Source organism: Misgurnus anguillicaudatus, chromosome 4 (assembly GCF_027580225.2).
Source record: "Misgurnus anguillicaudatus chromosome 4, ASM2758022v2, whole genome shotgun sequence".
Taxonomy (NCBI): domain Eukaryota; kingdom Metazoa; phylum Chordata; class Actinopteri; order Cypriniformes; family Cobitidae; genus Misgurnus; species Misgurnus anguillicaudatus.
Window position 1 is genome coordinate 11,250,363 of NC_073340.2, and position 12,135 is coordinate 11,262,497.

Genomic DNA, 12,135 nt, shown 5'->3' on the forward strand with positions numbered 1-12,135 from the left:
CGGTTAAAAATTAACACTTTCTATGCCCTCTTGGCTTTAGACTCTGAGTAGTAAAAGAACAAAGTCAAAATCAGAGGACTCGCTGGCTGACATCCCACCAAGCTAGAATGATAGCTGCAGGTCAGACGCAAGCCTTTTTTAATACCCTTTTGTAGGTAAGTGACAATCTCCGCTGTTGGGGCTGTCAGTTTGGTTCCACTCGACGCAACTTCGGATTTCCTCAGCCGATGTGCAGAGTAAAAACATTATTGAAATTGTAATATACATTTAGGTTAATTGCTAAAATACAAGTGAACAAAATTTCAATTAATTTCAACGACGCGCACGGGAGTTTTCCCAGCAAAATGGAAAACAATGGGACAAAATAAAGTGATGACCTTCGAGTTTCAAATGGCCAGTATTTTGTTATTCTTAAACCCATAGACATGGTCTTGGTGACATTTAAAAAAAAAATTCAAGCTCTTTCTATCTGAACAACTAGTTTTAGCAATTAATCATGTTGAAAATTTTTACTTGCATATCTTTTACACATTTTATTTATGTTCAATAGCTCTTTCTACAGTAGGTCTTTCGAACGGTATTTTGCAAATTTTATTTATATCAGTAGCTATTTCTAGCTCAAGCAACTTATAAAAGGATTTATTATTTTTTACAAGGTCGTCTGTAGAATGCTGTATATAAAACCCCTTCAATATAGGAGTCGTCGAGTCAGCAAAAAATAAAAAAAATAAAAAATAGTACCGGCACCTCTTTTGGGCCACTTAAAACACTGACTTCACCCAAAATAAAACTTCTGTCATCATTGTCTCAGGGCTCAGGTCCGACTTGTCTGGGACAAGTGAATGTTTTGGATGGGGAAGTGAGAGAGAATTTTACTTACCTTACCGGACAAGTAACTTGAAAACGCCCGTCACAAATCTAAACTGACCGCCATAAATAGATTTCTGCACTTCACATTTTTCACTACTTCTCTCTCGCGTGACAGGTTCTGTACACGCACCCAGTCACTCCGCAGCGACTCTGATCCCTCATTTAAGCCTCATTATACTTTTCGGATACGAAGCCATGCGCAAAGTAATAAAATGCTGCACACCACGGGCACCAAGCACGCACGTCCGCCACTCTCGTGCAGAAATGTGCACTTAATGCGCGTGGCAGCGTGCACAACATTTTTGTAGCTTGCGCTTGTCTCCGCATTCTACCTGACCGCATATTAGTTACCCGTTATTCACATATCCCCCATCAGATGTGCCACAAATAAACTGTATCTGTGGGAAAAACTGAAATGTCCATCCGTATTTATTTTCCAATCTATTTTATTAAGATACAAATAGAAAATACAGGAAATATGTACAAAAAACCATTCAGGACTAAATGTCTTCTTTAGGCATCGTCTGTGTTTAGTGTGACCTCTCTTGTTTTTGAGCAGAATGAAGTAAAAAAGATTAATTTCTTTAAAATTAGAAATTAGGATTTAATTTTATTTAGGTTTAAGAGATCCTGCAGTTTCCTGCTATTCCTCAAGGGGAAGGGGAGTTTACCCTAAATACTTGACACATTAGTTTACATTTTTATACTGTTTTTAATACTATATACACATTTCCTGTATTTTCTGGATGTGGAGAGACTGAGAAACAATTATATATGATCACTATAACATTGCAAAAACAACAAATCTAATTGTGACATGGTGGCCTAAGACTTTTGCACAGTATTGTACCTCTATTAGTAATTCTTGGTAATGTGTTAGTCATTTCAAATGTTGTCTGCTGTAAGACTCAGCCGGGAATATTCGTCCCATTCTGCTTTCTGTATTACCCTTTTTTGGTAGACTGTGGTTGACAGTGATTTGCTATTTACTGTGTTTTTTACTCTCTTGTCAGATAAAAGATTCTGGGAGTTTGTGTCGTGAGTCTGCAAACCAATGTGATCTTGAAGAGTACTGCACAGGACTGTCAGAGAATTGCCCGGAGAATGAGTTTCACATGAACGGCATTCCCTGCAATCAGGGTTACTGTTACAATGGCCAATGTCCCACTCACCTCCAGCATTGCCAAAGTCTTTGGGGAGCAGGTACGTTTCTAGAGTCTAAAACAGTCAATTACGACTTAAAGGTGCCGTAGACTGTAAAACTGTATTTAGCTACGAATAGATAAATAATAAGAGTTGTGTACATGGTATTGACATATTATGAGCCTCAAACACAATGGTTTCCTCCTTATGTAAACCTCGTGAAAACAGGCCAATCTCAACATAACACCAACTGTGACGCTGAGATATACGCCCCAACATTAAATTACACATTAAATGAATTACAATGCTAAAAGTTAGCGTTATTTGCTAGTTAATGTTATATGTGCTAGTGTTCAGGCTAAAGTTCTACTATTGACGTTACAGAACTTACCACTCCATTAAAGGACAAGTTCGGTATTTTACACTTAAAGCCCTGTTTTCAGATTGTTTATGATGAAATAGAATGGTTTTGACTGAAATTTGGACATATGATGCTGGCCCGAGAATTTTCGGGTGTTTAATGTATCACCTCCCACCTCTATAATGGGTGCACTGGAACAATCCTTCCTAAAATCCATTAAACTTTTGTTTACAAAGACGTGAAACTCACCGAGTGGTCGGGGGTGTTCACTGGTGTGCTCTAGCGGGAATCGCTGCAAAGGATGCTTTCCAACAGCTGTTTTATCGTAGTTTTGTATTAGATGTGCTATGAGGTACGGTATTACTCCGCGCCGGGAACTTTGTTTCTATTCTTCAAATTGGCAAAGACGGATTATCGCCACCAACTGGGCTGGAGTGTCTATTATTCAAACTCTCAACGGAAGAATATACGGGTGTGAGGCGTTTGGAAAAATAGGTCCACAAGTCTACAACGAATGCTAGAGCAGTTGTTGGAGGGCATCTTTTGCAGCGATTTTTGTGTGAGCATATCAGTGAACACCCCTGACCACTCGCTGAGTTTCACATCTTTGTAAACGAAAGTTTAATGCATTTTAGGAAGGATTGTTCCTGTGCACCTATACAGCCATTGTAGAGGTGGGAGGTGATACAACAAACACCCGAAAATTCTTGGGCCAGCATCATATGTCGAAATTTCAGTCAAAACCGTTCTATTTCACCATAAACAATCTGAAAACAGGGCTTTGGGTGTAAAGTACTGAACTTGTCCTTTAACAATCTTCAAACAATTGATTATTCCTCAAATTCCGTATCATTGTATCTGATACAGGCTCAAACGGTCTGTTTATACACACACAGAGCTACTGAACTGAGCTGCTCTGTGAAACAGCCAATCATAGCAGAGCTCATCATTATTATTCATAACCCTTTAAAATAAGGTTATAATAGACCATTTCATCCTGGGGACAAATCTTAGGGTTGTAAATGGACATGTAAAACATTTCTGGGTAATTTTTGCATTTAATAAAGTCTTCTATGTAAAGAATAATGTCTTCTTTGACACCTTTAAAGTTTTTTTTTCTTTTAAAAGACACTTTAACAGTTATTGAAACACCTGTCCAAGGGTCAAGTTCATTCCACCCCACCCCGATTTAGTCAGAGCTTAGCAAAGATAAAGTTTTCTCAGGCTTTGTTAATGTTTTCCACCTGCATATCTGTTTATATTTTTAGGTGCCGTAACGGCATCTAATGAATGTTTTTTCCGAAACACATTCGGCAAAAATGATTCTCACTGCGGAAAGACCAATAATGGTTACAGAGCCTGTACCAAAGAGTAAGTTCAAGTTTTTTCCTTTCCTGTTGAGTTGTAATTTAACCTGTGCTGGGTTGTTTTAACCCATTGTTGGGTCAAATATAAAAAAAAATCTGGGTTAATTTAACCCAAAGGCTGGTGTAGATTTTTGAATATTTTTGGTGTAATGTGATACTTTACTAGGCAATGCTTTCGGTCTGTGCTTTTAAACCTTCCTCCCTTTTCTTCATACAGAAACATGTTTTGTGGAAAGATATTTTGCAACGGAGGAAACGAATACCCTGTTACAGGTCAGAAAGCTATCATCAAAACCTTTACAGGTGTAACATGTAACATAGCTGGAGACTGGACAGAAGAGGACACCCTCAGCATGGTGCCTACTGGAACAAAATGTGGAGACAACAAGGTAAGCATGCAACGATTATTACAGCAGGTGTTCATTTAGTAAAAGAGCCAAAAATACAATGTCTTTCTGTTTTACATTCCAACAAGGTTTGCTATGATTTTATGTGCCAAGACCTGAATGTTTACGACAGTGACAAAAACTGTTCGCTGAAATGCAATGGAAGAGGGGCAAGTTCAAATGTTTTATTGCACATATTTATAATTCATAACACGAAAAGCTGTATGAGTGGTATTATTTATCATTTTTGCAGATTTGTAATCACAAGAAGCAATGCCATTGTACCGCCGGTTGGGCGCCACCATACTGCGATGTGAAATATTCTGAATTGGCACACAGTAAGAAGATTGCTCATCTTTTCTAAAAATTCCTAAATGTGTTTAATAACCTGTAGTAATCTAATAATTTAACTCACTCAACGGTTTAGAGCGGGTAAGGGTGGTTGGCATCTGTGTTGCTGCGGCAGTCATTTTTCTCATGCTGGTATTTGGAGTTTTTGGAGTGTATTATTATAAAAAAAGAAAAGCCATCAGTCACAAGACGTGAGTAGTTTCAATGAACATCAGCTATGAATATATCTTACTGGTTGACTGCATTTTCAAATGTTTTTTTTAATTATTTGATATAGTCAGCTCATTGTGTCTGTCAGTATTCTCACACTTGTCTGCTTGTATACAGCAAAGAGTTATCATCAGGACAGCTGACTCATCTTCATAAAAACAGCTCTGTTAGGAGGAACCCCTCCGAAATCAGCCAACCCATATTCATGGAAAGCTCTGTGACTCGACCCTGCACCCCAATAACTGCTAGAACGACTCCGACCCGTCCTGCCCCTCCTGTTAGAAAACCTTCATAATACTACTTCTTATTTACTGTAATGCATACTGTATAAAGATTTAAGGCATGTAGTAATCATAAACTAATGTAGAGTCATCAGGACTTATGACTAAGTCATTGTTAATTAATACAGTAACCAACAACTAAAAAACATGTAATGTTGTACTTAAAGGCTCTCCAAGCGAATAATGTGCTACGTCACTTCCTGTTGATGTTTGAACTGTTTTCAAACAAACGGAGCGTAGCTAACCCCTCACCCTCCCTCACCCGTCCGTGCTTTCATGAACGCGCCCACCCCCAAATCCTTCTTGTCGTTTATTGGCTGGAAAACTTTGGTATGTTTTGTTGTGCTAGGTTTGGCCACTATGTTGATATTGCCGTTTGTCGAGCCTGAGCTGTCTACAGAGATCGCGTTTTTTTACAGTTTGATGAGCGGACAGGCAGCAAGCAGATAGTGAGAAGATGTTTGCTGTATGTAACAAAAAATGTTTTATGGTCTAAAACGCGTCAATTCGCTTAGAGCACCTTTAATGATGACTTTTCATTAGTTTATGATTAAGTAAAAATACTTTGGTGTCATAGTTTCCTATTATTCATGAAGCCTTATTATAAAGTGTTATCAATATATTTTTGGTCAGAAAAAAACATTAAATGTTTTTTTCTTATATTCTGTCTGCAGCCTCCTAAAAAGCCTGTAACCCAACCACGGCAGACCGCAGTAACCCAGGTGAGATAAACTATTGATAGCATGGCACATCTTTTGAATTTATTAAGAAATTAATTCATCTGTTTGTTTGTTTATCTGTTAAAAACTAATACAATTAATGATATTTTATGGTATTCAGTTCGGTCATCATTTATTTTACAAAATCTTATCCTAAACCCCTTCAAGCTTTGCCTTTCATGGAAACCAAAAAGAGGAATTTAGTAGAATGTAACTTACGTTCCACATTGTACTTAAAAAGGTTGCAACATTATTTGGTGTTGTTACACCATTTCAACTGTAACAGGAATTCAGTGCAAATAGTACTGAAAAGTATTGCATTATCAGCTAAGCAATATGCTCATTTACTCCGGTTAAACTTGACTAAAAATCAATTGTAAGCCAAATTTCTTAATGTGAGGATCACTTTATCTATGGCACGGTTTGTCATACAAAAGAAAGCAGCTTACTAAGTTATAGAACGGAGCTGATGTTATGTTCATGTATTTGTAGGGCATCAAGTCAACCCCTCCACCTGTTCCTCCACTGAAACCATCTCTGGCAAAAGGATCCTTCAAGACAGATCAAGTTAGTTACTTTTCTCTTGAAGTGAATTAGTTTGCTTTGATAACACATACAATTTCTAAAACTTATTCATTCAAAGTTTGAAGGAATATTAGCTGTGCACTCTTAGTTGACTTTACTAGAAAATTGCGCGGAAACCCGTTGCACTAAATCATTTGAGTTTTTACAGGGTGAAACTAAACAGGTTAAGTTGTATTAACATAGAACCTTTATTGGGTGTAGCAAACAAATCAAGTTGGCATTAGTAGTCTTTACTAAAAAGCATTAGTTCACATTATGATGTGGATATGTTTTATAAAATAACTATTAAGTTAAACAAAAGTAAGCATAATTCAGCAAACTTAATAAAAAAAAAACAACATAAATAATGTAAGAGCTTAAACCTTTATGACATTTTATTATCAAATATTTAAAGTTCTTATCAGTTATTATTCTGTGATAAAGCATAAATAATCAAAATATTCAGGCGCAAAGGTAAATAGGTATTCCTGTATTAATAATTTGACTTCTATGTTTTAGGTTAATGAATTGTGTATGCTTAAAAGTTTAATGAACTAAAATTTTTAAGCATAGGTCCAAAACCCAAATTATAACACGTCCCTGTCACGGTTAATCCGTGTCATGTCTTGTCTCTGTTCCGATTGTTATCACCTGGACATTCATTGATTAATTACCTGCCTCATCACACCTGTTTGTCATTTAGTCTGTGTGTTATAGTGTATACCTCTGTCTTCTGTTTGCTCACTGCTGGATCATTGTCATTTCTTCCCTGTCTGTTCCTGTGTTGGATGTTCCTGTTTTACTCGATGTTGTATGTTACTCGTGTTTTGTTTCCTGATTTATATTAAATGTTATTTATTTCATGTGAACTCTGCACTTGCGTCCTTACTCCCGTTCCCCGTTCGTGAATCGTGACAGTCCCATTCTGGTTCTTCATTCTGATTGGTTGAAACACACTCTAAGCCATGATAAAATACCCCGGTAACCCCACGGTTCAGACCGCATTACATAAGTAACACTGCGCCACTGTTGCTGCGTACTGATTTATGAAAATAAACACCACAGTCATATTTTTAATGATATTTAAGTTTTCTACAATTGCACAATTAATGGTGATATCCAGATAAATGTCAATAAATATTGAGTCACTAAAGAGAAAACGTTCCCTGAGGAGTTCTTTAACCTCAAATTCATATTTCCCCTAATATCCACTAGATGGCTATCTTACCCAAATTAAACACTGATGCATTCACTCAACACTAAAAACACCATGTAAGTTTTGATCATGGCTCTGAATCTGATCTCTTACAAAAGTTCTTCAAAAATTTGGAATTATCTCTAGCCTGGGTGCCAGCCGATCTTAGCCCCGCCCACAACATTTTGAGAACGGGAAGATCGAATTCTGACTAGAATTGAGTATAACAACGTCAGGCTAAATTATCTCAGCTTTTAGCTGAAATTTTGAGAGGTGATGAGAGAACAAATTAAGGTAGGATGAATCGAGTTTTTTTTTAACGCAGACGTCTGTTCTTTCATTTGATATATTATGTTTATTTTACAACTTAAAAAAAACCCCGCTGACGGTGAAATTAAGCATGCTTCCAAAGATATTTGATCATCACTTTACAATTTGCACGATATAAATGTTAATGTATAAATTAGATGAATGTTGATTTATGAAAATAAACACCAAAGTCTTTAATTATATTTTCATTGTGCCTTTGCTGCATCTGTGTTGCTTGGGAACTACACTTTGTTGCAGCCACACTTGATTTTGAGGAACTACTTTGTTTGGCGGAAGAGTAATTTTTGTACTAATATAATTACAACTTATTTGTGTTTTATTTTATTATTTTATTATTATTTATTTTATTAAATCCTGCTACGCATATGAAGTAACTGTTTTATAAAAGCAATAAGCCCCGCGAAGCAGTGGTCTTACAGTGCATTTTAAAAAATGCACTGGTAACCCACTGCTTCTTGGGGCTTATTGCTTTAATATTAAGTATTGTTTACTTTATTGTTTAAGTAAAGACAATATCTGGGTTAAAAGTGTGGGTATACATACAAGTGGTGTGTTTTACAATATAACCTAACCACCAAGGCACTTAAACAAAAAACTTTCTTTTGTGGAAAATTAGATAATAGTTACCACTCTACCACAAAGACAGATTACAACAAAAAATGTTTCAGGGTTACATTTGTCAAAAATGAATAAGAAGTTTAGAGGACTTTGTTTTGAATGATACAAGATCTGTGCATCTTTCTTAAATGCATGTTTTTTAATATATGACCTATAACAAAACGTAACAAAAGCAACATAAGTTATAAAATATATAATAATAATATATATAATAGGTAAAAGTGAAAAATATATAAAAGGTAAAAATGGGGTAAAAGTTTGGCCCACATATTATTATTTTTTCTAAACTGGCCCTCGGAGACGAGTAAGCACATCTGTGATCATCTGGTGTTAACTTTGTACACTTTTCCCACAGTATCTTTTCCACAGTTCAAACGCTCTAGTACAACCCCAAAACAGAAAAAGTTGGGACACAGTAGAAATTGTGCGTAAAAAAGAATGGAATAATTTACAAATCTCATAGGCTTGTATTTTATTCACAGTAGAATATAGATAACAAATCAAATGTTGAAAGTGATACATTTTGAAATGTCATGCCAAATATTGGCTCATTTTGGATTTCATGAGAGCTACACATTCCAAAAAAAGTTGGGACAGGTAGCAAAAAGGGGCCAGAAAAGTTAAATGTACATATAAGGAACAGCTGGAGGAGGACCAATGTTTAGGAATAAGAATGTTGTCGCATTCTTGTCTAAAACAGGCTTCTAGTTGCTCAACTGTTTTAGGTCTTCTTTGTCACATCTTCCTCTTTATGATCCGCCGAATGTTTTCTATGGGTGAAAGATCTGGACTGCAGGCTGGCCATTTCAGTACTAGATCCTTCTTCTACGCAGTCTTGACATTGTAATTGATGCAGTATGTGGTCTGGGATTGTCATGTTGGAAAATGCAAGGTCTTCCCTGAAAGAGACGACGTCTGAATGGGATCATATGTATCTAGAACTTGGATAAACCTTTCAGCATTGATGGTGCCTTTCCAGATGTGTAAGCTGCCCATGACACACGCATTCATGCAACCCCAAACCATCAGAGATGCAGGTTTCTGAAATGAGCGCTAATAACAACTTGGGTTGTCATTGTCCTCTTTAGTCCGTATAAAATGGCATCCCAGTTTTTCAAAAAGAACTTCAAATTTTAATTCATTGGACCACATAACAGTTTTCCACTTTGCCAAAGTCCATTTTAAATGAGCCTTGCCCAGGGAAACGCCTGTGCTTCTGGATCATGTTTAGATATGGCTTCTTTTTTGACCTACAGAGTTTTAGCTGGCAACAGCGAATGACACGGTGGATTGAGCCCATGTTGTGATTTCCATTACAGTAGCATGCCTGTATGTGATGCAGTGCTGTCTTAGGGCCCGAAGATCACGGGCAAATGGTTTTCCTTGACCCTTACGAATAGAGATTGTTCCAGATTCTCTGAATCTTTGAATTGTATGATGCACTGTAGATGATGATAACTTCAATCTCATTGCAATTTATCTCTGAGAAACTCAGAAAAGTATTTTTCGCTGCAGCATTGGGGGAATTGGTGATTCTCAGCCCATCTTGACCTCTGAGAGACATTGCCACTCTGAGAGGCTCTTTTTATACCCAATCATGTTGCCAATTGACCTAATAAGTTGCAAATTGGTCTTTCAACTGTTCCTTATATGTACATTTAAATTTTCTGGCCTCTTATTGCTACCTGTCCCAACTTTTTTTGGAATGTGTAGCTCTCATGAAATCCAAAATGAGCCAATATTTGGCATGACATTTCAAAATATCTTACTTTCAACATTTGATATGGTATCTATATTCTACTGTGAATAAAATATAAGTTTATGAGATTTGTAAATTATTCCATTCTTTTTTACTCACAATTTCTACAGTGTCCCAACTTTTTCTGTTTTGGGGTTGTAGAATATTGGTATACCCACAGTTAATATCCTTCAAATGTTTAATGATGAAGAAAGATTTCAGAAAAAACAAGACGTTTTTATTAACTGTTATTTAACTTTGATCTCCACTGTACAGTATGTTCAGTATGTGATTCTGTATGTATAAACATCTTCGGTTGTACTTCCATTAGTGAACTGTTTTTACTTCTCAGATGGACACAGGAGACGCAGTGAAGGTAGCGTTACGACCTCCCACCATCCCAAGAAGATGAGCCGGAGTGAAATCATCGCGTGACTCATTTGAACAGATTACAGTCCTGCAGTGTTAAAGTCTGTGGGCAGCTGAATCACAAAGTGTGTTTTAAACCCAGACCTATAAAACACACACTGTTTGTTTGAGCTTGGACTGTGAGCTGCCGTTGACAATGCTTTAAAAATGCTTGAATTCATGTCTGATGCCTGAAAATATATTTATAGTATTTTTTATTTTATTTATTATAATGTTTTATTATTAAAGTAATTAGGAATAGGAATATATTCAAAAGACCAAACTCCTTTATGAGTTATAGAGTATATTTAGATGTGTACATATTTAAATATTAATAAAGGTGATTTTTTTATTCCTTACATGACTAAGTTTTAAATAACAAATCTTGCTCTCCCAAAATAAATGTACAAAAGTTGTCAATGAACACTTCAAGATTTTATTATTAAATATATTTCTAAAGGTGCTATTGACATTAATTTTTTACCATGTTGGCAATCCACACATTCAAAGAAATCAGTTATTTTCAATTATTAGACCCTTGAAGAAAAGGAGGTGCAAAAAGGCAGTCAGAAAGCAATCCTGCCCCTGTCAGTGCAAATAATAACAGTTGTTTTAGTCCCAACTGATGGCTTATGAAATAGTATCTCATTATGCAAGAAACATCTCATGATGGATAACCCTGACCCAAACACACAGCCAGGGAAACTCTCAATTTGTTTCAACAAAAGAAAATAAAGCTCCTAGAATTGCAAAGCCAATATCTTGACTTGAAAGAACTAAAGGTACTTAAAGGTATTACAAAATCTGAAAACTTTTTATGGTCAAAAAAGCAATACAAGCTGAGCAATGCATGCAACTAGTTTCTCCATGCATGAGTCATGTTGAAGCTTTCATACCAACAATGGCTTTTATACAAAATAATAAATACATTACAATACGCGTGTTCAATACTTTTCCCTATGTTGTTTTGAATTATTACACATACATATTACACACATTAAACTTCATTTATGGACATCTATGGTTTGATTTCTTTGGATTGCATTGGGCTGTTCCCTTTAAAAATATGTGAACTGAGAAAATGGTGACATGTTCAATACTACTTATACCCACTGCATGTACCATTTTGATACAGATCTGTACCTTTAAAGTTTCCCCTAAATTAGTCTTTAAAGTTGCTGTGATTGCTGACATCAGGGTAATAGTTGGATTTTATACCTAAAATAATAATTGTTAATATCACAATGGACAACAATCAGACTACTTTGAAGATTCACTGACTCATGTCGTGTACAGTAAAACCTTGATGACTCCTTCTGATTCATGCTTTAATTCACCTGTGGGTGAGTTAATCTGGATTCCTGTGGGAGGATGATCTGATAAAATGAGTTTCCATGCTTGTCTTAATTTTGTGATTCAATAGCTGGCAGCTGAATAATAGATGGGTGACATGAAAATACTCGATAATACTGGATTTTTTTGGATTTTCAAAGCCAAATATGGGAACAATGGGCTACCATTTCTATCTCTACAAATACAAAACCATAGACAGCACAATTTATGTCTGACCCTCACATAATGACACTCTTAGATC

General features: G+C 36.1%; 1 protein-coding gene across 2 annotated transcripts in view; it reads left to right on the forward strand.

Moving 5' to 3' along the window:
- Nucleotides 1-11,507, forward strand: part of adam8b (ADAM metallopeptidase domain 8b) — a 35,075-nt gene extending 23,568 nt beyond the window's left edge. The window contains exons 14-23 of one of the 2 annotated variants that reach the window (XM_055176486.2): nucleotides 1,884-2,073; nucleotides 3,643-3,745; nucleotides 3,959-4,130; nucleotides 4,217-4,297; nucleotides 4,381-4,465; nucleotides 4,549-4,669; nucleotides 4,806-4,965; nucleotides 5,644-5,691; nucleotides 6,181-6,255; nucleotides 10,486-11,507. In XM_055176486.2, coding sequence (XP_055032461.2) covers nucleotides 1,884-2,073; nucleotides 3,643-3,745; nucleotides 3,959-4,130; nucleotides 4,217-4,297; nucleotides 4,381-4,465; nucleotides 4,549-4,669; nucleotides 4,806-4,965; nucleotides 5,644-5,691; nucleotides 6,181-6,255; nucleotides 10,486-10,545 — 1,095 coding nt within the window. In that variant the 3' untranslated portion in view covers nucleotides 10,546-11,507. The remainder of the gene's footprint in view (nucleotides 1-1,883; nucleotides 2,074-3,642; nucleotides 3,746-3,958; nucleotides 4,131-4,216; nucleotides 4,298-4,380; nucleotides 4,466-4,548; nucleotides 4,670-4,805; nucleotides 4,966-5,643; nucleotides 5,692-6,180; nucleotides 6,256-10,485) is intronic. The other variant, XM_055176487.2, reaches the window with a different exon arrangement.
- The last annotated feature ends 628 nt before the right edge of the window (nucleotides 11,508-12,135 follow it).